A 21,691-nucleotide genomic window follows, 5' to 3' on the forward strand; every position below is an offset into this window, starting at 1 on the left:
AAACACTCAGTTGGTACCAAACACTTTTTTACAGTTTAAAAGCTTTAAACTGAGGATACCACTACTATGCCATTAGCTGTACAGTAAAGTTAATGGCAGTTTGTGTGTTGCAGAAGATAAGTTAGCATAATTTCTAACTGTACTGATGGAAAGTTAAAAAGTTTAAGTCATATTCTAAAGAAATCCTTTAAAATGATCACTGGAAAATGCTGGTAAATCTGTAGTGTATTAAACTGTAAGTGAAAATGTTCCTTGTTCCTCCCCAGTTTCTCCTCTATTGCATGTAAATACATAGACATGCACAGACCCAAAACTATAACTGACTATATACCAAGTAGTAAAAGGAATCACGATTAGCATAATGCTATGAGGCACTAAAACAGATGGAGACTTTCAGACCATTTTATCACAGAAAGGCTTTTCACTGTAGCAGAGTTCACAATGACTCAGTCCTACAGCATGAGAGTCAGACAGCAATAAAAACACTTCTGCCATAAAAGCCATACTACCTATCATCCTAAGAAACTGCTGGTAAAGCCATACAGTACCCTGTACTATATATACACTCCTGAATGTTTGTTCATTAGGCAAACCCTGCTCAGCATCCTGCTTCCAAACACTCTCCCTCCTTCCCTGACTTCCTGAATACTCCTGTTGTGACTTTTTCAAACTCATGCAGGCACTGCAGAAAGGAGTATAATGCAAATGGATCTTTTAATATGCCACAGGGTCATTGCCTACATACTACAGTTGCTCTGAGGAGGAGCTTCATTTCTGCTTAATAATGGCAGATCTGCATATGTAATGTGAGCATGTAACGTGAGCAGACTATCCAAACTCTTAACCCCCTGCACTTATCACCTGACTAGTGTCTAGAGAGGTGTTTAAAAACTGAGGAGGCAGCTGTTTCTCTGAACTTTTATTTAAAGTGCCACATTTAAAATAATGCAGCTGGGAGGCCAGGGGAACCTCTTTGTACCCAAACAGTATCTTCCAAACTAAATGCTGCATTATAGCATGGTGCTTCACAGCTAAATTTCCTACAGACTTTTTATGAGTTCTCATTCCTATCTGTTGATGTGCATCTTTACTGGCACCTGGTATATGGCAGTTTGAGGAGAGGGTGTGGGAAATGAGAGAGAAATACATACAAACTAAGTGTGTGAAGGTTAGCAAGGTTCTTTTCTAGAGTTGATATGGCTGAACGACATCAGATGACAAACTTTGCTTTGCAGTTCAGATCTGGCTTCAATGCGTCTGCTATCATAGGGATAAATATTATTTGTTGGTGAAAATCRGTATCAAAACAGCAGAACTACACCCACTTGTACTGAAATTCACAATGTGCCAGGAGTCTTAGCTGACAAAGCCAGGAGGAAAGGGAGAGCTGGGACCATCTGTTGTGCTGAACCAGAGGAAAGTAGGGTCACATACTCGTATCTGTCCTGGGACACATTAAAATATTATTTGGGGTTATTAAGGGAGGAATTTATAGAAACCAATCTTGTTTTCCATCTCCTATGTTCTTCCCTTAGTTCCTCCATTCCTAGAGTTTCTCACACAGGGGTGATGGAGTGGGGAATTAAGGAGAGAAAGGAAGAAAGGAAAGAACCAACAAATCCAGCTATAATTTAGATGATTTAAATCAGATGATCACAGTCTAGACTACAGAGGGGTCCTTTTCAATGCAGCAATGTCTTTTTCTTGTGACTGCCCAATCTTAGGACATCCTGTGCCTTTTGTACAAAGTCTTTTATAAAGAACTGTCCTACAGCTTTGGTTATTAGTTCAAGAATACAAAACAACAGTCAACATAATACTAACAGACAATAAAACACGAAGCTACAATGATCAAGAATGAGTCTTTACAGTCTTGAGGCATATGTGAATCATATGAGGATTCTAGTGATGGGTGATATCGCATCATTCTATAGCGCTTTCCCTCCCATCTTAAATGTTTCAAGATGCCACCCCCCCCGCCCTTAAACTGTTCAAGACAAAGCCACAAGTCAGCCATCCTGATACATAAAACAGACTGGCAGCGATGGCCTTCAGAGTAGCACAAAATTAAATGGTGCTACTCTCACATGCTTAGTCACCCTTCCATCCAAATAAGATGATGTGATACAAAAAGAACATGACAAAAGTTTGCACCAGCACATAAGTATTATTTTCACATTAATGTTAGGTTCCTTGCATCGCTGCAACCACACTAACATACCAATATACTGACCTTCTACAATAGCATAGGAAAACAACTTGTGCAAACAAAAACAACCATTTACAGTGCACCACTATATTTGGCAGTAACACAAATGCTACTACGTTGGTGTAATCTAGCTACACAACTACAATAAATAAATATCCTTTCACTCCAAATTAAGTACAAAAAGCCTTAAATTATTTTCTCTTTTAAATGTAATGTTCTACTCTGAGAAAATAAACATCGTTTTGCTTTGTCTCCACAGCTTGGAAAAGAGCTTTATAAATAAAGGGACACACACACAAAAGCAGCACTAAGGTCAAACACACTGGGCATTACTCATAGTATTTAAAAACGTTACCCCCCCCCAAAAAAAAAAAAAAAAAAATCACAGTTTTGATAGTTCCGTGGGGAAAAAAAGAACTTAGCAAATTTACAACAAAACTGTTAAGTAATTAAGGCAAGGCACTTCACACATGAACTTAAACTGCTAATTAAAACCCCCCTGCTTAATTGACTACATTTGCATATCATTCAGTGAGGAACGGGAATGGTTTGGGCATTACACCAGCCCCTCCCTGTGAAGAAGAAAGCTGTAAGTAAAATACACTAAGGGCAATAAGAAAAAGCAGTGACAGTTTCTGAATGAAATCGAAGTTTTCAGCTGAGATTTTCAACTTTTTTTACTGTTGAGAACATTAGAACATCAGAACTGATTCCAGTATGATTCAGAACTAGAGTGTTTTATATTCATGCTAACTGTTCCCCTATTTTTAAACAGTGATCACTACTGCATGATCCTATATACAGCTCTGAGTTACTCTCAAAAACAGGTTTACTTCCAAGAGAATCAGTTTCTTCATTTGAAATTCTTTGTTTCAAGAACTGTGAAAGGAGAAATATCAATACCTGCCCTGCTCTGCCACTAAACTTGCAGAGAATTTAAAGAAAGCTCTTTTCTGCTACATGTCTGAAAGTTTTCTCAAAAGAACTTCAACCATAAGATCAACTAGAATCAAGGAAAATATGCAAATATCTTCCAGTCGCATTGCTTATAAATAACGCAAAGTGTGAAGGATGCAGCTAGTCTGTCAAAAGCCCTGCACCAGGGACGTCAAATTATGATTTTATTTAACTGGACAAGAATTTGGAGTCAAGAACATAACCTTCCCACAGTACATTATCAGACTCACTGTTGCAGGCTGCTAACAGATGCAAGCAGACATTACAGCAATAGTTAAAACGTGCTCACGTTTGGAAGCTTATCACTGCAGAAATCATGCTAACACACTTTCCTTTTTAAAAGATGGATTCTAAAGAATCTGAACGTGTTGTGCAAGAACGTAAATTCAGCTTATAAACCAGATATCTGCTAGGCCTGCTGTACAGTATTTCTTTTCTATCTCTGAATGCTGTATTTTTGTAACAGAGACATTTTTGGAGTTTAAAAGTATTAACATTATCAATTCTATCAGTTCCAACCTTCTAAAGTAGAAAAACAAAAACAATACAGCATACAGTTAGCTTACCTATCTCAAGGCAAAAGGATTCTATGTACTGCCACTGATTAAAAAAAAAAAATCAGAATATTTTTGACACCTTGAGTCAYACCACTATAAAACCAGGGTAATGCAAGAGCACCGTCAAGCTTACTAACTRTAGAGTACCCTGAAAAAAATGGCCAGTTTTATGAGTTGTTTCCTTTAGTAGTCTGATTTTTGCAAGTGAGCCTTCTTACACCAATAACTCAAGAAAACAAAAATTAACATAAAAGCAGCACCCATGTATTCCAGAAATGGAAAAAAATTACATCTTGGTATATGTATAGTCTTACAAACAACAACAAAAATGGCCACAGGGTCAGCGTCATATTATTGGTTGCCAAGAACATAGATGACGATGATACCATTTCCACACTAACATCAACTAACTTGAATTGCAGCCTTAAACCTGCATAATGCACTGAGGGGTTATATCTCTACTGTACAAAGATTTAATACAGAGAGGCAGGCATTAAAGGGCATTAATCGCTAGTAATTATCATGATCTCTTTAACAGAACAAATATAAATAGAGAAGCTGCTTTTTTTTTTTTTTTTAAACTGTCTTTTCTGAATTGACCTCCTGATGACCTGACCAGGAAGGAGAATGAGGATGGCAGACAACTGAGTAAAATATATTTGCCCTCCACATTTTCTGAGTATTATGGAAACTTCACATCTGATCCTTGATGAGCAATCACTGATAGAAAAAAAAAATTAAACACTGGACTCACCGTTGTCTGCACAGATTTCACTGCTCCCAACTTAAGCAATGTCGTGGTAAGATTGGAACAGCTCCTTAGCTATTATTTTCTTTTGTGAAATTGCTTATTAGGCCAAGTATAAGAAAACTTCACTGAAATCAAATTACACACAGCTAATACTGAAGTCAGTGATGGGAGAATCATGGCCATTTTTTCAAATTCAAGTTTTAGAAGGAAGACAATACATCATAATGACATATCTCACTGAGCTCATGACTGTGTTGTGGAGGTTGATATTACATCTAACAGCACATGCCATTCACAGATACCCATAAGGATTTTTTTTTTTTAACCTCAGCTTGTATTAAAAAAAAAAAAAAGCTGCATCCTTTATCTCATTTTTAAAAGCTTCCATAAGTCTTTGAAACATTAATATTCTCCATAACAAAGCCAGCAGCTGCTCTGCTAGCCCGTGACATGGATGGTTTTGTTATAAGGTTTTGGGTGGTGTTTTTTTAGTTCAATGTGTTTTGCATATGAAACAGGACGTTTCCCCTCCCTCCACCCCCATCCTCTCCTAATCCAGAAGGGACCTTATTTCCTCCCTGTCAAACAAGCAGCTCATTCAGCAAAAGGGAAATCCCAAGATGCACTTGGGCAAAAAGCCTACAGAAGGAGTTTGAAGGGGGAAAAAAAAAACAAAAAAACAAACAAACAAAAAAAGGAAAGTTAGCAGTGTGTCCAAAAAAGCAGGAAGAAGAGCAACTGAGCTGGTAATTATGAATCCAACTGCAGTTCTCCGCTGCCAAAACAAAAATCACAGAAAGCCAGTTTGGAGAGTCTTCTATATGATTACCAAGTAGATTCTGCAGAGGGAATTTGGAGCAACTCAATTGTTACTATGCAACATAATGATCTAACTAAAGCAGAATCCAACCTACTGATGGCTCGTAGAAAACCGAAAAAAAAGAAACCCAAAACAAAAGTGCTCCAGGCTTCTGTTTTTAAAATAAAAACAAGCAACCTTTTCTTCATTTAGAAAATTGTTTCAAACAGGATCCACATGTCTCTGTATTTCTTTTCTTCAGACCTAATGCTTGCTTTGTGACATCCAAAGCATTTCCACAGCAACTAATTTTGATGCCTCAGAAGATTATGATTTTGACTGAGGGAAGCTGACATCAAAAATAGTTGCGGTGGAAATGGTCTAGCTGCTCAGTAAGGAGAACATGAATGAACATCCCTTTTAGAAAAAAAGATATGTACGACGTTTGACCAGTGTGAATCTATTGAAAACCAATCAAGTTATAACAACAGAAAACTGCATTGATAAAATAGTCCAATATTGAGGGTGAATCCGATGAATTCTTAGAAACTTAAATTTCGAATTTACATGCAATATTATATTTCCACATTTAAATTCTACTCTTAGACTTGTGAAAAAAATAAACTCCAAAACTCAACACTCTAGATTTTCACTTGCAAATTCACAGCAGAATTTGACCCTCAAATTATAATCAGTGAGAAAAGAAATGGCTACATTCACAAGCTATGACAAACAATTTCCACTCTAGGGTACATTGTGATAAACTTGGACTGAGTCCATTGACTTCACTGGAGTCAAACCACAGAGAAAAACGTTGCCTATTATGACCTTCCCTGAATTGAAGCAGGCATTAGGTTCAATTCTGATTATACTTCAGGGGTCTTTTTTGAAGCAGCTTGTTTGTCCACTGACCTTGCATGGTTTTCCTGAAAGCACAACCACACTGATGCTGAGTGAATTATTCTTACTGCATACCAGGCAAGATAAACTGATAAAGGACCCTCAGGATCTAGACTATAGGGTCATTTAAAATATTATCTCTTATACAATGGCAAAAGTTAAATCTCATCCACATCTCTATAAATTTATAAATATAACTCTATACACTAAAGCAATTTAGTAAATATAATACAAGATATGGTTATTTACAGAATACAAAGCACTCAGCAATGATACCAGGATGAGATATTCCTGCCAACTTCACCACACACTATCCCCTCAGTTTGTGTTAGTACATTTTCTTCTATAGCTACACTAGAAACCAATGATGCTTTGCGAAMTAAACTGAAATAAGAACAGAGAATGCTCTAATTATTTCTTAGCCATTTTTGTCTCATTGGTTGTTTTTTGTTTTTAAGCGTTAGATCAGTCCTCTGATCTGGTTCACAGAACTAGAAGCAGTTGTCTGAACAAACCTCAGTCAGTTGTATACCACAGCATGGAAACTATAGGTGGGGCAATAATCCATAGGCTGGTATTACTGCCAACCTGGTCGAAATGTGAAACCGCAACTCATATTCCAGCTCCTTCCTACTCTTCCAGGGTAGAATGTGCATCACATTACTGGGGAAAAGTTATGAAACATTTTTCATCCTGAGCACTGAACTGCTAAACTCATAATAAAAGAAGCACAAAAATCTGTACAAATGCAAATGTCCCAAATGAAAAGATTAACTTATTTCTAAAACCTAATTCAGCTCTTTCATTTCTTAGCTGCAGGCCGTTTATTGCCACTCCTTTTTTCCACCCAAACAAAAGACTAAAGGGATGACTCAAAGCAACTTGAATTTCAAGCTAAAGCCACAAAGCACTGAATGCCTGATCTTTAATATTAAACAGGTGTGCAGATGATATTAATTCAAGCCTCATCATGGCTAGGGTAGCCATTAACAGAAATAAACCTGCAAAAAGACCAAATTTACTTTAAAAAAAAAAAAAGTTAAATGATGTTACAAACAACAATGAAAGTCACATGGTAAGTACAAGTGAATAGTAGTTACAGCACTGCTAATTCACTCTACCCCTTMTTCCTCACAATCATTCATTTTTCTTTGTATTCAAATCATTTTTTAAAATCAATTATTTTTCCCCCCTTCAGAATTTAGTAATATTATACATGCAATCTTTGCTCTACAAACAATAGGGCTAAGGAAGGATCAGTAACTACATGAGAAAATAGATTTTCACATAAATATGACTCTAGGAATTAGGGTTTTAGCATTTGCTATGCTGTGAGTGCCAAGTCCTTTGAACACAGTTTTGCATATCTACTGAACAGTATAATGGTGCAAGTTACACCACTTTACCACTTACACCCACTTACATCACTGTCTACTACTGAATATGGTCCAAAGATTTCCTCATATGCATATTCAGCCCTCAACTTATTGGTCTTCCCCGTTTTTGCAAATAAGTACACTGTTGCGTCAAAAAGAGAAAGGCAAAAAGCCAAACAAAGCTAAATCTTTGGACATATTAGCTCAGGAATTCTTTGTATGGCATATTTCTTATGAGTGGTAGAATAGGAACAAAGAAATATCAGTAATGGACCCAATGCTGCAGTCTGTACTCTTTGAGTCTGATTTACGTCTCATAGCAGCTCTGCACCACTCTAAATACATTCACTTCAAAGGAATATTTCTAAATCATACCAGCATGGGTGAGATAATTCACACCCACTGAATAAACTGAAACTCCTAGTGGGGAGTCAAGAATGGGGTACATTTTATTTTTTTAATGACACTCCATTATCTTTCAACTCAGAAAAGTTTATCAACTGTGGAGAGAAGGGATTTAAAAAAGCATGCTTAACATACAATTTAATGAGAAATTCTTATCTCAATAACAAGAGTCTAAATCTGAAATCCATAACATCAGTGAAAGATAGTGAAATCAGAGCACATTGTAGCCTTAATACCGTCAATTTTCTGCTTTTCTGGTTTATTAATCTATATGAAATAGAAGCTATAAAAACTTATCTTCCTGTTATAAATATAAATTAAATAATCAGGTGTTATAAAACCTGAATAGTCCTGATGATTTTTGTTTTGTTTTTTAAAGATACTTATCAAGTAAAATACAATACCTAGAGAAATTAAATATTTACAGAGGTGTCAAGAAAAAAAAAAGTAATTCACTGTCTCTAATTGGTACTACAACAATATCTGTTTCAGTAAGCTGCAGGATCTCCGCACAACTTACGTATTTTAATGCTCAACGGAATTAATTTAGTTAGTTGATCCTGAAAAAGTACCTGCATGCTTTATGCATGCAGCCCAAGATGCCCAGCACTCCAGTATTACATAATAATAGAAAGAAAACAACTATCACGGTCCCAATTTTGCAATCTGATCTGCACGGGCAGATCGTTATGCCCATGTGGCTCGCCCCACTGAAGCTGCTACGGGTTGCACAGATCAGATGCCAGATTTGGGACTGCAGAATACAGTCACATAAATAGCCTCACATGAAAGCTCACATTTAACCAAGAGGTTACTTTGGCTTCTTCAAGTTAGGTAAATGCATGCAAGTGCAGTAGCTTTCTTCCCCTGTGTTAAGCGACATAAAACAGCTTAATCATGCTGAAAACCAGCACGAAAGGTTCTACCAAATTGTCAAAGATTACTAATAGTAGTATTACAGAAATATTTTAGATCCTTTTTCTTCACTGACAGAATTGGGAAGCCTCACCATCATTGTCTTCTGTTTAACAGTAATAAAGACAACAATTTCCCATAAAAGGAGAAAAATCCAAAGACTGAAACAAAATAGATGTTATTATTTATGATTTTAACAGTACCATTGGCACATATCACATTTTTTCAAATATGCTTTACAAAGATCTGCAAATCCCTGCCCAGAAGAGGGTCCAGCTTGAGCACCTGGCTGACTCTATTTGGGCATGAAGAATCAGAACCTGTAACACAGATAATGTAATAACTCTGGGGGGAGGGGGAGGGACTCATAAAAATTTAGGTTATGACACTGAAAAGATACAAAATGTTTTTTCTTCCAACCCTAACAGATGTTGTCCAATTAAGGATGCAAATAAATCACCCTCTGCACTGCAAGGCAGAAAACACATACACAATGCTTTCTAAATACATTTTGGTTTAAACTTGCATAATTCTCCTAGTGAAGAAATCATCTTAAACTTATGTAATCCTTAGAAAGAGACATTATTATAGACAATTCTGTATCACTGAGAAATAAGAAAGACACCTCCTTAGAAAAGAGCTGCACCCACACACAATTATATGGGGGGGAGGGGGAACAGAAGGGAAAAGCTGCAACAGGGGTGCAAAAACCAGAGACTGCTGTTTCCACAGAGATTGATCTGTAACTGAGCTCAAGGGGCTACTCCCCTTTCACCAGCCAGAATAGTCTGTTATACTTAACCCAGACTTCCTAACACTTGATATCCTGTCTGCTATTTCAATGCCCTTACTCAACGTTTCAGACAGACATTACACAAACTGGCTGATGAAAAGGGTTGAGAAACCAAGAAGCAATCCAAGTCAATGACCTTATTCTATAAAATGATACCATTGACAGAACAGTGGATGAAGAACAAAGCACAGGGGTACATGTCTTCTGAGTATATCACTGAAATCTTCCCAGCTAAAAGTAAGAGAAGCACCAGGCTCCAGCTTTTTTTTTTTTAATGTTGCTGTTGTTTTTTAGCTGTTAAAACCTAAGCAATTACTCTTGTGCTTCCAGTGCCACTAATCCTCACACCAAAGCAGAAACAGTTTCAATTAAAATAAAATAAATCACAAAATAATCACATATTCTACAAAGCATGGTCAAAGGTAACTGTATGTAAAATTAATAAACTACAAGGCTAGAAACTGGGTTATTGATTAGCTCCTTTGCTGTTTATCTCAAGTGTACAGAATGATCCTGCAATTTCTAGTTGAGCACAGAATCTCTATTCTCATGTATGTTTCCCCTGACTTTCTACGGAATTGTTAATACAAGTAAAGGCAGCAGGACCTGTCTTATTCAATAGAAAATATGATAGTGCAGCTCATCAGGTTGTTTTAATACGCATCCTCTGTTTGAAGAAGCCCAATTAGAAGTGACAGCAGCCAACTATAGATGGAGCCAATGATAAAAGCTCTACACATGGGAATTCCTACTAGCTTCAAGAGGATCTTCATTCACAGAAGACTAGCAGGACTAGGCTTGAATTTGTATCAGGGTTTTTGTTACATCATCCAATCAAAAGTCAAAGCAACACAATTAGCTCAGTGCAGAGAGGCCAATATTTATCACCCAGCAGGTTTGCTCAATATGGGCAGAACAGGCATGCTCAAACAATTGCACCTGCACTTGATTCAGTTTTAAGGTCAATTTTACGGTCCTTACATTTGCATCAGAAAAAAAGGCTGACCCATATCCCAGCTTTGAAGATACTTCCTAGACAGTAAAAAAGAAAATAAAAAGAGAAAGAGATTACAAACAAGTCCTAAATAACAGTAACAACAACAAAAGTTAGATATCTACCACAACCTTAAAATCCAATCCTGCATATAGCTACCAGCAGACACAATCCTTTCAGTCTGAAGCCAGCTCACAGTTGCAGGAACTACTGCCCCATTCAGTAAGATCCATCAGGATCAGAGCACCCTCAAACACCTCTGAACTCAAAACCTAACTAATAAACAAAACAGAAATACTGCAGTAACAAAACTGTGAGTCCTGCTCTCAGCTCTAGCACCACCCTGTCGATGCCTGGTAACACCACAAACTTAGTGAAGTTACTCTGTATTCAGATTGGTATATTCTGGTTCAGAATCTGTCCCCCTACTCTATGATTGTAAGTACTGCCAGTCAACACACAGGAAGAAGTCTGATACATCTACAAGTTTAGTGTGGTTTGTGGGTGAACTGTCTCCAATTACCATGCCTGCTTACTGCCTGCATGAAAACTGTAGAACTAGCCCCAAAGCCCCAGATCTTCGAATTAACCTCATATGTCCCAGAAGATACCTGAACAGGTGATTTTAGTAGTAATCTGAGTTTGAAGCTCTGTAATAACAATGAAATGTAGAAGACCTACAAGGTGCATATGAGAAAGGCACCACAAGGAAGGTAAGGGAATAGAGCACATCAGAGCAAACTTGCTTCTCCACAATTATTTTCCAAGAAAAAAACCCAACAACATATCAACTTAATCCCTGTCCCCCTCCCTCCCCGACTGACAAATACTGACTAGATTAGAGGAGTGGAATGGCATAAAAAGAAAGTGATGTATATTTATTAATGTTTACTACCCAGATTTAGAAAACATATACAAAGAAATTAGATGATCTCTAATAAAATTTGTTTTATTATTAACCAACATATTATAATTCACAAAGTTAAAACAAAAGCATGCTGAATTACTACATTTTAAAAGTAATTCTTCCTTTATGCAGAAATCAATTTGATTTAGGTGCTCTGTGGCCATTCAGTTAAAACAGATTAGCCTAGTAATTGCTAGTATTCTACTGATAGACTCTTTAGAAGTCAGTCAAAGTCACCTATGTCTATGTTTACCTTCTTTCCAAGAACCCCCCACTGGACTGAATGCAACTCTTCTATGAGAGTTCCCTGTAAATAAGAGTTACACTCTCAAGTTCAAAGTTTGCATTAAAAAAAAAAAAAAAAAAGAGCAAGAGAGAGAGAATTTAACAAGATTTCAGGGTCTGAGAAGTGCACATTAAGATGCAATTCTTTGTGCAATGGCAAAGCAGTTTGGCTAGATAAGCCAGCAATAAGAGTTCCAACATTAATTATCACCAGTACAGAAAGCAGGCCCACTCCTTACAGGAATCAATACCACGCAAACCCCTTAACTTTGGCAACATAACTTTGATAATAGGCAAAAATGACATGAATTTTCAGTTAGAATGTGCAATGGATTCCTTTAGATACTCAAATCTTGCTTGGGCTCAACCATGTAGATTCAGCCCAAAAGTTCCCGCTGTTCTAGCAATGTTGAGAAGCAAGGGGTAGATAAGGTGCAGGTGGCTGCCAGAATTTTAACCCACTGTGTTGTCTAGACATGCTCTGAGCAGTCTCCTACGGACGCCTCCAGATGCTTTTACAACACTCTTCTAAACACAGATCTCAGTAAATGACAACATGCCTTCATTGGTCAGTCAGCCCAAGCTAGTGATAACCATGTTCATATTCTGGAAGACAGACCAGGCATAAGGCTCCTGACGCATACAAAAAATAAGCTGTGTTTACATGCATCTTCAAAGCATGCTACTGTTTTAGGAAGGACATATGCCCAAGCCCTAAACCACAAAAATGGAGAGACAAGTCAGAGAGCACAGACACTGAATGGAGCAGAAGATATTTAGTATTTCAGGCACTGATTTGCAAAAGAAGAGATTTCATATAAATCCCTCCCTACATTCAAAAGGATTGAATTCAGGAACTTTATGAACTATTTTGGGGCAACAGAGAGGCAAAGTTGACTCAACATCATTAGATCATTATTTGCAGCATATTCTTTGTCTCACACCCAGGCACATACCTGCCTCTTAGTTCTCAACAAACTGTTTGCACTCTTGGGAAAAAATGCTGATATCTGCTTAAACACTGATATCTCCACAGATGCACAGAATTTTGCTTTAAGCTTGGTACCATTTTTGAAACTCAGTTTCTAAGCTGTAAAATGATTCTGAGCTTAAATTACTGCTTCAAGACTTTGGGATTTTTGCTTTAGTGATGTCAAAATTTTTATTAAAGAATCTTTAATGTAATTTTTAAAAGTCAGATAAGGCAATGAATAACTTCATTGCTCCATGGGATAACAATTGACACTTCAGTCCTTAGGCAAAATTTTCCAGGAGTACTTATCAAGCCGGTTTATACAGAGAACAATAAATCCAGCCAGTAGATTGAACATTACTGCCTGTGTGAAAAATCAGAATTGCTCTGCTATAGCTATTGTAGGATATATWCTATTAACAAATAAAGAAGGTTACTACTGCCAGGAGGCAGGACTCTGGGATACAGAAACAAAGATAAACATTCTGGCTCTACTACATTTCAGATGGCTATCAGGTGCAGCATAACAACCATTGTACAGTAACTAAAAGGCCACAGCTATCTTACAGCTCAGTCAGTACTGCACCATTTCACTTTGAGTTGTTTTTGTTCTTTGATTTGGGTGCACAGCTGACCTGGCTAAACCTTACTTCAGCTGAGAAAGCTACATGTTGTGGCAGCACTGGGTTGGTAGGCATTGTGAAATAAAGTGGGAGGCCTGATGTGCTCATTTGTGTGTCAGTACCCAGAATGCTTCTTTTCTAGCTTCCAGCTACTTCATAGAAGTGCTGCTGGGACTTGAACCGTGGGAACACTGCAGTGGCAGCACGTGTGGGTGTGCTCACATGTGTGCACAGAAGGCCCTCTTATTCTTTCAGTATCTGACTACATATAGTTTTGCTTGAAGTACAGCTGTCTGACACACAGGTAGGAAATATGAAAGCACTGTCAGACTTTGCTCAGTTCAATATTAAAAAAAAAAAAAAAAAGGCAGGGAGGAAAGAGTTCAGAAATGACTGAATGGAACCCACCCTGCTTTACTGCAAATAGCAACCAACAAAGCCTTAAGGCCTCCTTTATGAATTCAGTAATAGCAGAGGCATACTGATCTTTGGAAAGCAGAGAGCACTCTGAAACGGGAAGAGAGTGTGAGGCACACCAAGGCCGTATCTATACCAGTAATCAAAGACTCAACATGTGCCAGCTGTTCAGCTCAAGAAAAAGGCTGTGGCATTGATACTGGATTTTGAGGACCCCATTTTGTCACCCTGTCAGGTTATTCACGTTTTAAATCTCTAGAAATACCCCAGAATTCAACTGTGCTCCATGCCAGTAATGGTAGATGAAGTGAGAGACAGGTAGGGAAAGGGGACACCCACCGAAGTAAAACCAGTATTTGTGAATGGAGACTCTGAAAAGATCATATAGAAAACAAAGCAGAAAAAAATGCAAAAGCATGTGAGAAGGTAGAAAACCCAGTCAGGGATACAACCAAAAGAAAATAGAGAAGTTATCATATATCTCAAGAAAAGGGGGAGCTTTGGGAAGTGGCAGGAAGATGAAGAAGCTTATGGGAGGTCAGTCATTCATCCAAGGACAAAAAGGGAGGATATAAAAACCAACAATTTAAGAGGGTAACAGAAGTGGCTGAGGGATCTATGGCTCCTCTACCTCCCGATCTGGTGGGGTTCCAGCTGTCACAACTCCCTCCAGCTTTTGGTTAAGACTCACTGCTGACTTCATGGAGCTACAGATCTAGATGGAAGCTTCTTTTGTGAGCGGCAAGACCAGGCAATGCACACCTTGTTCAAACGACCACACTGACAGAGAGACTATGTCAGTATACATGCACAACGGGTGCCTGATGCACATAGGAATATATGGTGGGAATGCAATTCTGTAGGCAAAACTATGCCTTGTAGCAATGCTTTAAAACCACCCAAAGCAAAAATAAAAAATAAAAAAAGGCAGTTTTGCCAGTGAACTGAATCTACAATGGGGGTGTTTGCCAACTCACCTCCTCCATTCAGAAGTCAAACCTGTAAAAGGCAGAGCTCTGCTAGGAGAAGTCTACAAACCTCATCACATAAACCTCATGAAGACCCACAAAAAGGCCAGAAAACTCACTGCTTCTTATACAGCCACAATAACAGTCATACACATCCCACTACTACCAATATACTAACAGAGCTGCAGGGAAAACACACCACACAAAATGGTGTGTGTGTGTGTGCGCGTGCRTGTATGTGCACACATATATAAATCAGGAAAAATGAAAAAAATACTTCTGAAAGTAGAAGGCAGAATATCTGACACAGCAGATTAACGCATACACCACACACAAACACCTCTACATAAGATAAAACAAAGCAATGCAGAGATACATATCAAAAAGGAAGACCACCACAAAGACACATATGCTTCACCCTTTCATCCACAGAGACAGACAGGCAGAGCTCAGACACACAAAAACCACACAGACTGACAATGATTAACACAAACGCACAGAAGCAGACGCGGGATCATCCTTTCATTTCCTCACTAGGCAATCTAAACTTTACTCCAATGTTATTTGCCCCTGGCCACAGTCTACCAACCCTAGAGCCAGATTAAATCTCTCCATAATTATCTGCAAACACTACTACAACACAAATGACCTTAGCATATGATATCTATTGGTTAAGCCCAACAGAAGAAGGCTACAGAAAATGGCAGTGTTCAAAACTCGGCCAGCAATGCCAGGTAAATGAGTTGCTTACAGAGTCTCCTCAGGACTGCACCACGTTTACAGAAGAGCCCTGAAGACAGCTCAAAAGCCTTGAAACTTAAGCGCAGCTCTGCACAGGACGTATGATAAAGCGTTCCACTTTCTCTACCCTGTCATCAAAACACACATGCTTACCATCCTGGTCTTCCACCATCAAACTCCTTGCCACCTCTCAAAAGAACCTATGCAGGAGATTTCTAACATTTTCTTATGACAGATTTTTGCTAAGTTTCCTGAAAAATAAATGGTTATTATTTTCTTATATAAATTTTTGGTGTCCACTAAAGGTATCTCGAAATCCCTCTGCAAGAAGTGTTGTGATGGATGCAGATTTTGGAGGGTGGAAGAAAAGTGCTTGCCGTGTTCTGAGCTAGGACCTATTAAACAGGCACCAAAAAAAGACAAGCAATACCAAAATTTAGTGGTCTTTTTTAAGCAGTTATAGTCCCTATCTTGTTCTCCATGTGCAATCTCATCTGGTGTACTGGATAAATTGTACAGAGTACGGTGCCATAAAAGCCTTGTAAGAAAAGGAATGTACACCTCTAATAACATTCATTTTAATTTTAAACTGTGGAAATGACCAAGTTGGAGACACATTACTGTTCAGGGAGCAAGAAAGCGGAATTTCTTAATTCTGCTTCCCAAACAAAGCATGCCATATAAAATTCATTTCCCAATCTCAAAAATATCTCCACTTTCAGAACTGTACTCTCCTCTCACAGGCATTCATATGTCTATCCCAACATTCCCTCTTGGCACATGACTGACAGAGAATAGACAAGCCATTAAAAACACATCCACCTCCAACCATGGAGATAATGTGGCTCATTATAGCCCAGCCTTGTCACAGTGGTTCTGACACTCAAGCTGGAGGAAAAGGAGGGGTATGGGCAGGGATGACAGGAACGGGGGCTAAACAGAAGACCTGGAGAGGAACAGAAACTTGAGAGAGTGAGACTCCATTTACTGATATAAAAAAAAAGGGGGGGGGAGCCAATCAAATCTATTAATTAGGCCTTTTAGGCTAACTGTACTAACTATTGCATTGTGTGTGGAAGGCATGTAATTAGCTTTGGGGGTTTTTTTAAGGGAAAGTCATATATGAGTCTGAGTGTGCTTTTGCATGTTTAAACAGATATTTGGGAAGTTAATCAAGAATCTTATTGAACATTCTCAATGGGCTTTGAATGTTGCTTCTCCTTGGGGCTAGTGTCATTGCCCTTCCACTCCAGACACTTAAAACCCATGAAAAGTTCCCCAAATCTCCAATAGATGAGGCAAAAATCCATACAACAAATCAGCAGTGTAAAACTCAGTAGGCAAGAGTTAATTCGACTTTTCTTGTTTGCTTTTACCCTTTGGGAAGGGGGGGGAGAAAAGGAGCGGGAAGTGAACTGCTCATCCCACAGCCAATTGCACTACTGCCAGCTAGCCAGACATCCTGGTGTCTGCAAGCAAGTTCTCAAGGCCCTGTGGCATTCATTGCTGCCCGTTGATCAGGACTGGTGCTAGATGCCAAGGCGGCCTCCCACCCACATACTAGACAAGTGATTCTGGGATCTAAAGGCAGCTCAGACTGAAAGGGGGGAAGGGGAGGGGGAAGGCCCACCTAAAATAAATGTGCTGTCTGGATAAGCAGACTCAACACTGCATGGCATACCTTAAAGGGGCTGCTGCAGCTGGCCCTAGACAGATTCATTTACTGAATGTATACATAATCCAATACAGAAAAGCCAGTCTGGTGGTGAGATTCAGACTCCACTGGGATACTCAGAAAGCACAGACCTCTCTATTCACGTACCAGGCACTTAATCTGAATATCAGTAACCTGCATTATTGTCAGGATTTTTCTTAGCAGCCACATTTTATTACAACACATACATTTAGTCAATGTAACCTTTGCCTCCACCCCTGGAGGTATGCAGTTGAGAAGGAAGTTGTATATATTTGTGTTTGGAGCAATCTGTTACTTTTTCTCTTGTGTCTTCCTTGTTTTGACCCCTAATTCAAGCTCTTAARTTCCAATGTCACATACTTCCTGTTAGAGTCTGGGCCAATGTGATGAGATTCAAACATTAAGTTCCATGTACATTAAGATACACAAACACACATATATATGTAATTTAATTAAACTACAACTACTGTATTCAGAACAGAAAAAAATCTGAATTCACAACCATAAAAAAGTGCCATCTCAAACACTGCTCATCTACACTGAAACACACGTGGTGAGAATTAACAGCATGGTTAGATTGCTAAGTGACGTTAAAATGCAAAGTACTTGGTAACACATGGTTATATCAATGGATGTCACCTAAATTTTAGAAAATTCCCGTTTCTCTTTCTCCCTCCCTCAATTAAAATAAGAATTAAAGACATCACTTACCCTGGGGGCTTTTCTCTTGTATTTGTTGTTATAGTCAAATTTTTCTTTCATTTCATCTAAGAGCTGGCCCAGCCTAGTTTTCTCCTCTTTCCCAGTGTAATCCTGGCTGAGGAGGATATAGGACCTCCAGTTTGCCGAGTCAAAGCCCCAGTGGCAAGTCCTGTTTTCCAGGGATTTGTGAGAGTGAACCACAAATTTGTGAGGTGGGTACATAAGCCTGCAGTCCAAACACTGAATGCAGGCTGCGCTCGGGTTACTGTAAAGCTCGGGTACCAAGAGCCCCTTACACTTCCCAAAGCACTCATGATACACCTTGAAGCTCTTCTCTGTGAGCTCCAGCTCAATCGTGCTGGAAAACTCCTTCTTGCAGTGGGGAGGATAGGTGCCACCGTAGAGCAGGGCATTACAAAGCCTCTCAGCATCAGTTTTGGTAATGAGCCCGCAGGAGGGAGCAGAGAAGGGCAGGATGCCCATGACTTTGAGGATCTCCAGCTGGTCAGCGGTGCATCTGGAGCAGTAAATATGTAGCTCATCACACACCGAATTGATCTGCTGCAGGGAGAAGTCCCTGAGCACCGAGTTCAGGATCTGAGGCAAGCAAAGGCGCTTTTCTCCGCCTACCACGAAGCAAGAGATGGTTTCCCCTTCCAGGATGGTCTCGCACCTCTCTGTGGATCTGTCCGAGGGCATGAAGAAGGGACCAGGCATTACTGGAGGAGGCTGGATAGGAGGCAGATGCAATACAGGTTCTGCTGGGTCTTTGCCATTGTCCTTCTTGTACATCTCCTGTGCCCATCGTGCTGAGAAAGCAGCAGGGCCACCCAGGGAGCTCATAGAGCTCAGATGAAACTGTTCCAAGGTCTTCTGCAGTCCTGGATGAGGCTGGAAGCTGCTTCTACTTACAGTCTCCATTTTTTAGTTTCTATTCCCAGAACAAACAACAAACCCCTCGATTATTTTCCACCCTGGTAAAAAAATCCACTTAAAGATTTATTTTTTTTTAAGAAAAAAGAATTATGAAAAAAAAAACAACCCACCCTCGTTTTTTCTCCTTCCCACTCAGGTTTAACAATCCACTAATGAAAAGGAAATAAATCCCTTTTGTATGTATTTCTCTCCTCCTTCTTTTTCTCTTGCTTCGTTACACTTTCAAAACCTCCAAGTCTCCAAAGATGCCCCGATGGAGCAAAGAGTCACGCCAAAAGAGGTCTTCATCCGAGCACTCACCCCCCTCAACCAAGCCCCCGGGCAAACCAATCCCGCCTCCCACACCTCCGACACACACAGACACACACACACACGCACACAGACACACACACACGCACGCCACCCACAAAAATACAAAAAGTCTATGCCACGCTCCGAGCACCAGGGGCTCAAATATGTTCTGGCGACTGCTGCTTCTCTGCAGTAAACTCCCTTCTGTCCATATCCACCAAAAGGAAGGAGCGGGGGAGGAAAGTAAAAACCAGAAGGAGGAAGAAAGCTTCGTCTGTGGAGGAGAACAACGCAGAATAAAATTAAAAGGCCCAAATCCCTGGCACTTCCAAAACGGCGAGGGGACTACAGACGGACAGATAAGCAGGCTCCCTTCTCTCTCGTGGTCCCTTAGCTTGGTCTGGGAGGACTCTCCGTCTCTCGGTTTTCCTTTCTTCCTTTCTCTCGGTCTTTTCAGCGTGCTGTGGGGAGCCGCGGTAACAGAACGCTCATCCTCCCAGCTCCTCTTTCCAGCAGAGACTGAGAGTGCCTGAAAGCTGAGCTAATGCAGGCTGGCTCAGCCTCCCTCACTCCTCCCCCTCTCCCCCCCCCCCTTTCTGTTTGTTGGTGTCTGCCTCAGTCATTGAATCACAGCCAAGAATGTGACCAACTCCCCAGGCTGGGCTCTTCCAGGAACAGCGGCCGCCTCCCCCCTCTCGCTCTTCTTAGAGCTTCTGCAAAGGCAGGCTCTCAGAAAGGCCCCGGGCGGCAGCGCTGGGGAGAGAGTAAAGTGCTGGGTTCACAGACCAGCGCGCTGCGAAGGAGGAGCGGGAGGGCGAGGGTTTTTTCCTTCTTACAGTTTTATTTCTGAACAATAGTAAAAAAGGAACAAACAAAAATGCGTGTGCTTCACACTCGCACGCACACAAGTGCAAGTGCACCACATAAAACCTATACTTGCAAAACCTGCTTACAACATGTAAATGTAACTTTGAGCATACACTCCTTTGTATTAGCAGAAATCACACACATGCAAACACAATACACACGCCAGCTTTACAAACACAACTTATGATATGAAACAGTATACATTGATAGCACAACCTCAAATGCAAAACATGACAAGTCATGCACCAAATTCACACAACACTGCATAGACATGCACTCGATATTTCAAAAAAACACTTCATAGAATAAAGAGCAAAATACATAAATGTCACACTCCTAACACTCTATGCATCTGATGCAAACATGCAAACTCCATGTATGTTTAACACAAGGAAGGCATATATGGCACTACTGCAATATAGGATCAGAGAAAATGAACTACCAAAACTCCCACTGAAATGGTAACACGACTTCAGGATGGAAAAAATTCATTTGTCACAAATTTGAGCAAGTCGATATCCCTATTTCAACAAAGCGTGATATGGAATCTTTAAGGACCATGGTTAATAAGGACCTCTTTCTACATCCCATCTGAGACGCAGCGCTTGGCTGTGCTCTGTACAGACCCAGAGAGAAGAGCACCCTCTACTGAGCGATTTGCACCACTCTTTTTTTCAGAATTGAGACTTTCCTTAAAAGTCTCTCATTCTGTTACCGACCCCTTTTTCAACCTTGTACAGTTTGGAGAAGTTAAAATGAAAATATCAACATGCATGCACATATCACCACTCCTCAATTCTGCGAAATTTTATTATTATTTAATTATTCTGAGCAGGAATTAAATGTTCTCTAGTCTGTATTAAAATTAATTTACAAAACAAAAAAGTTGACTTTCCCTTTTTTTCATGAGCTACATAACTGAAATTCTAAACATTTTTTAAACCAGTTCTAAGTACACACATAAGAAACAAGTTTAAAAGGTTATTTCTGTGATCTCAGAATCTCTGCAAATTCACTGTGTGTGTAAAAAAGGCCAGAGAATAGCTTAATGGAAATACAATTGTTGTTAAAGTATTATTTGTAATGCTGTTGTCAGTCAAAGTGGTACTCATAGTTCAGAATCTTTCTATGCTGAGTGATGCAGAAATTGAGCATCAGGATAGTCTCTTCTGAAAGTGTTTACCATTATAGTATAAATTCAGAGAAAACAGAAAAAAAGAGGTAGAGCAAATAGATGAATTTCCAAACACCACTTAAAAGAACAAAGTAGAAAACAAGAAAAGGATGAGAATTAGTCAAAATCAATCTGATATTTCATTTGAATTTTTATATTCTGAAATCACATTCAGAGTAAGGGAAAGAGGTGTCACAGAGTTGTGAAAGAGCCTTGATCTTGCAACTGAATCAGCATTTCTCATCAGAGAAGCCCTCTCTCACATATCCAACAGAAGTATCAAGCCTTCATGTATTAAAAGGGAGTTCAGAGAAGGGAAGAACCAAACATGTTGATTAAGTCATCAGTTGTATCTTCATGTACTGAGAGAAGATGCTTAGAGAACCTTTACCAAATTGTTTTATTAAAGAAAGCTACTGCTGGCAAGAAGTACCCTTTGGGTTTGTGTTCATACA

The 21,691-nt window shown here is 39.4% G+C and overlaps 1 protein-coding gene across 5 annotated transcripts in view; it reads right to left on the reverse strand.

The window, feature by feature from the left end:
• SKI (SKI proto-oncogene) overlaps nt 1-19,054 on the reverse strand; it is a 122,711-nt gene extending 103,657 nt beyond the window's left edge. For 3 of the 5 annotated variants that reach the window (XR_003256593.1, XM_026085455.1, XM_026085451.1), the window contains exon 1: nt 17,978-19,000. Coding sequence is in view for 4 of the 5 variants with exons in the window: in XM_026085455.1 (XP_025941240.1) it covers nt 17,978-18,889 (912 nt within the window). In the remaining variant the exon portion in view is untranslated. The other 2 variants (XM_026085453.1, XM_026085454.1) reach the window with 2 other exon arrangements.
• Between the last annotated feature and the right edge of the window lie 2,637 nt (nt 19,055-21,691).

This window comes from Apteryx rowi, unplaced genomic scaffold (assembly GCF_003343035.1).
Source record: "Apteryx rowi isolate R43461 unplaced genomic scaffold, aptRow1 scaffold_67, whole genome shotgun sequence".
Lineage (NCBI taxonomy): Eukaryota > Metazoa > Chordata > Aves > Apterygiformes > Apterygidae > Apteryx > Apteryx rowi.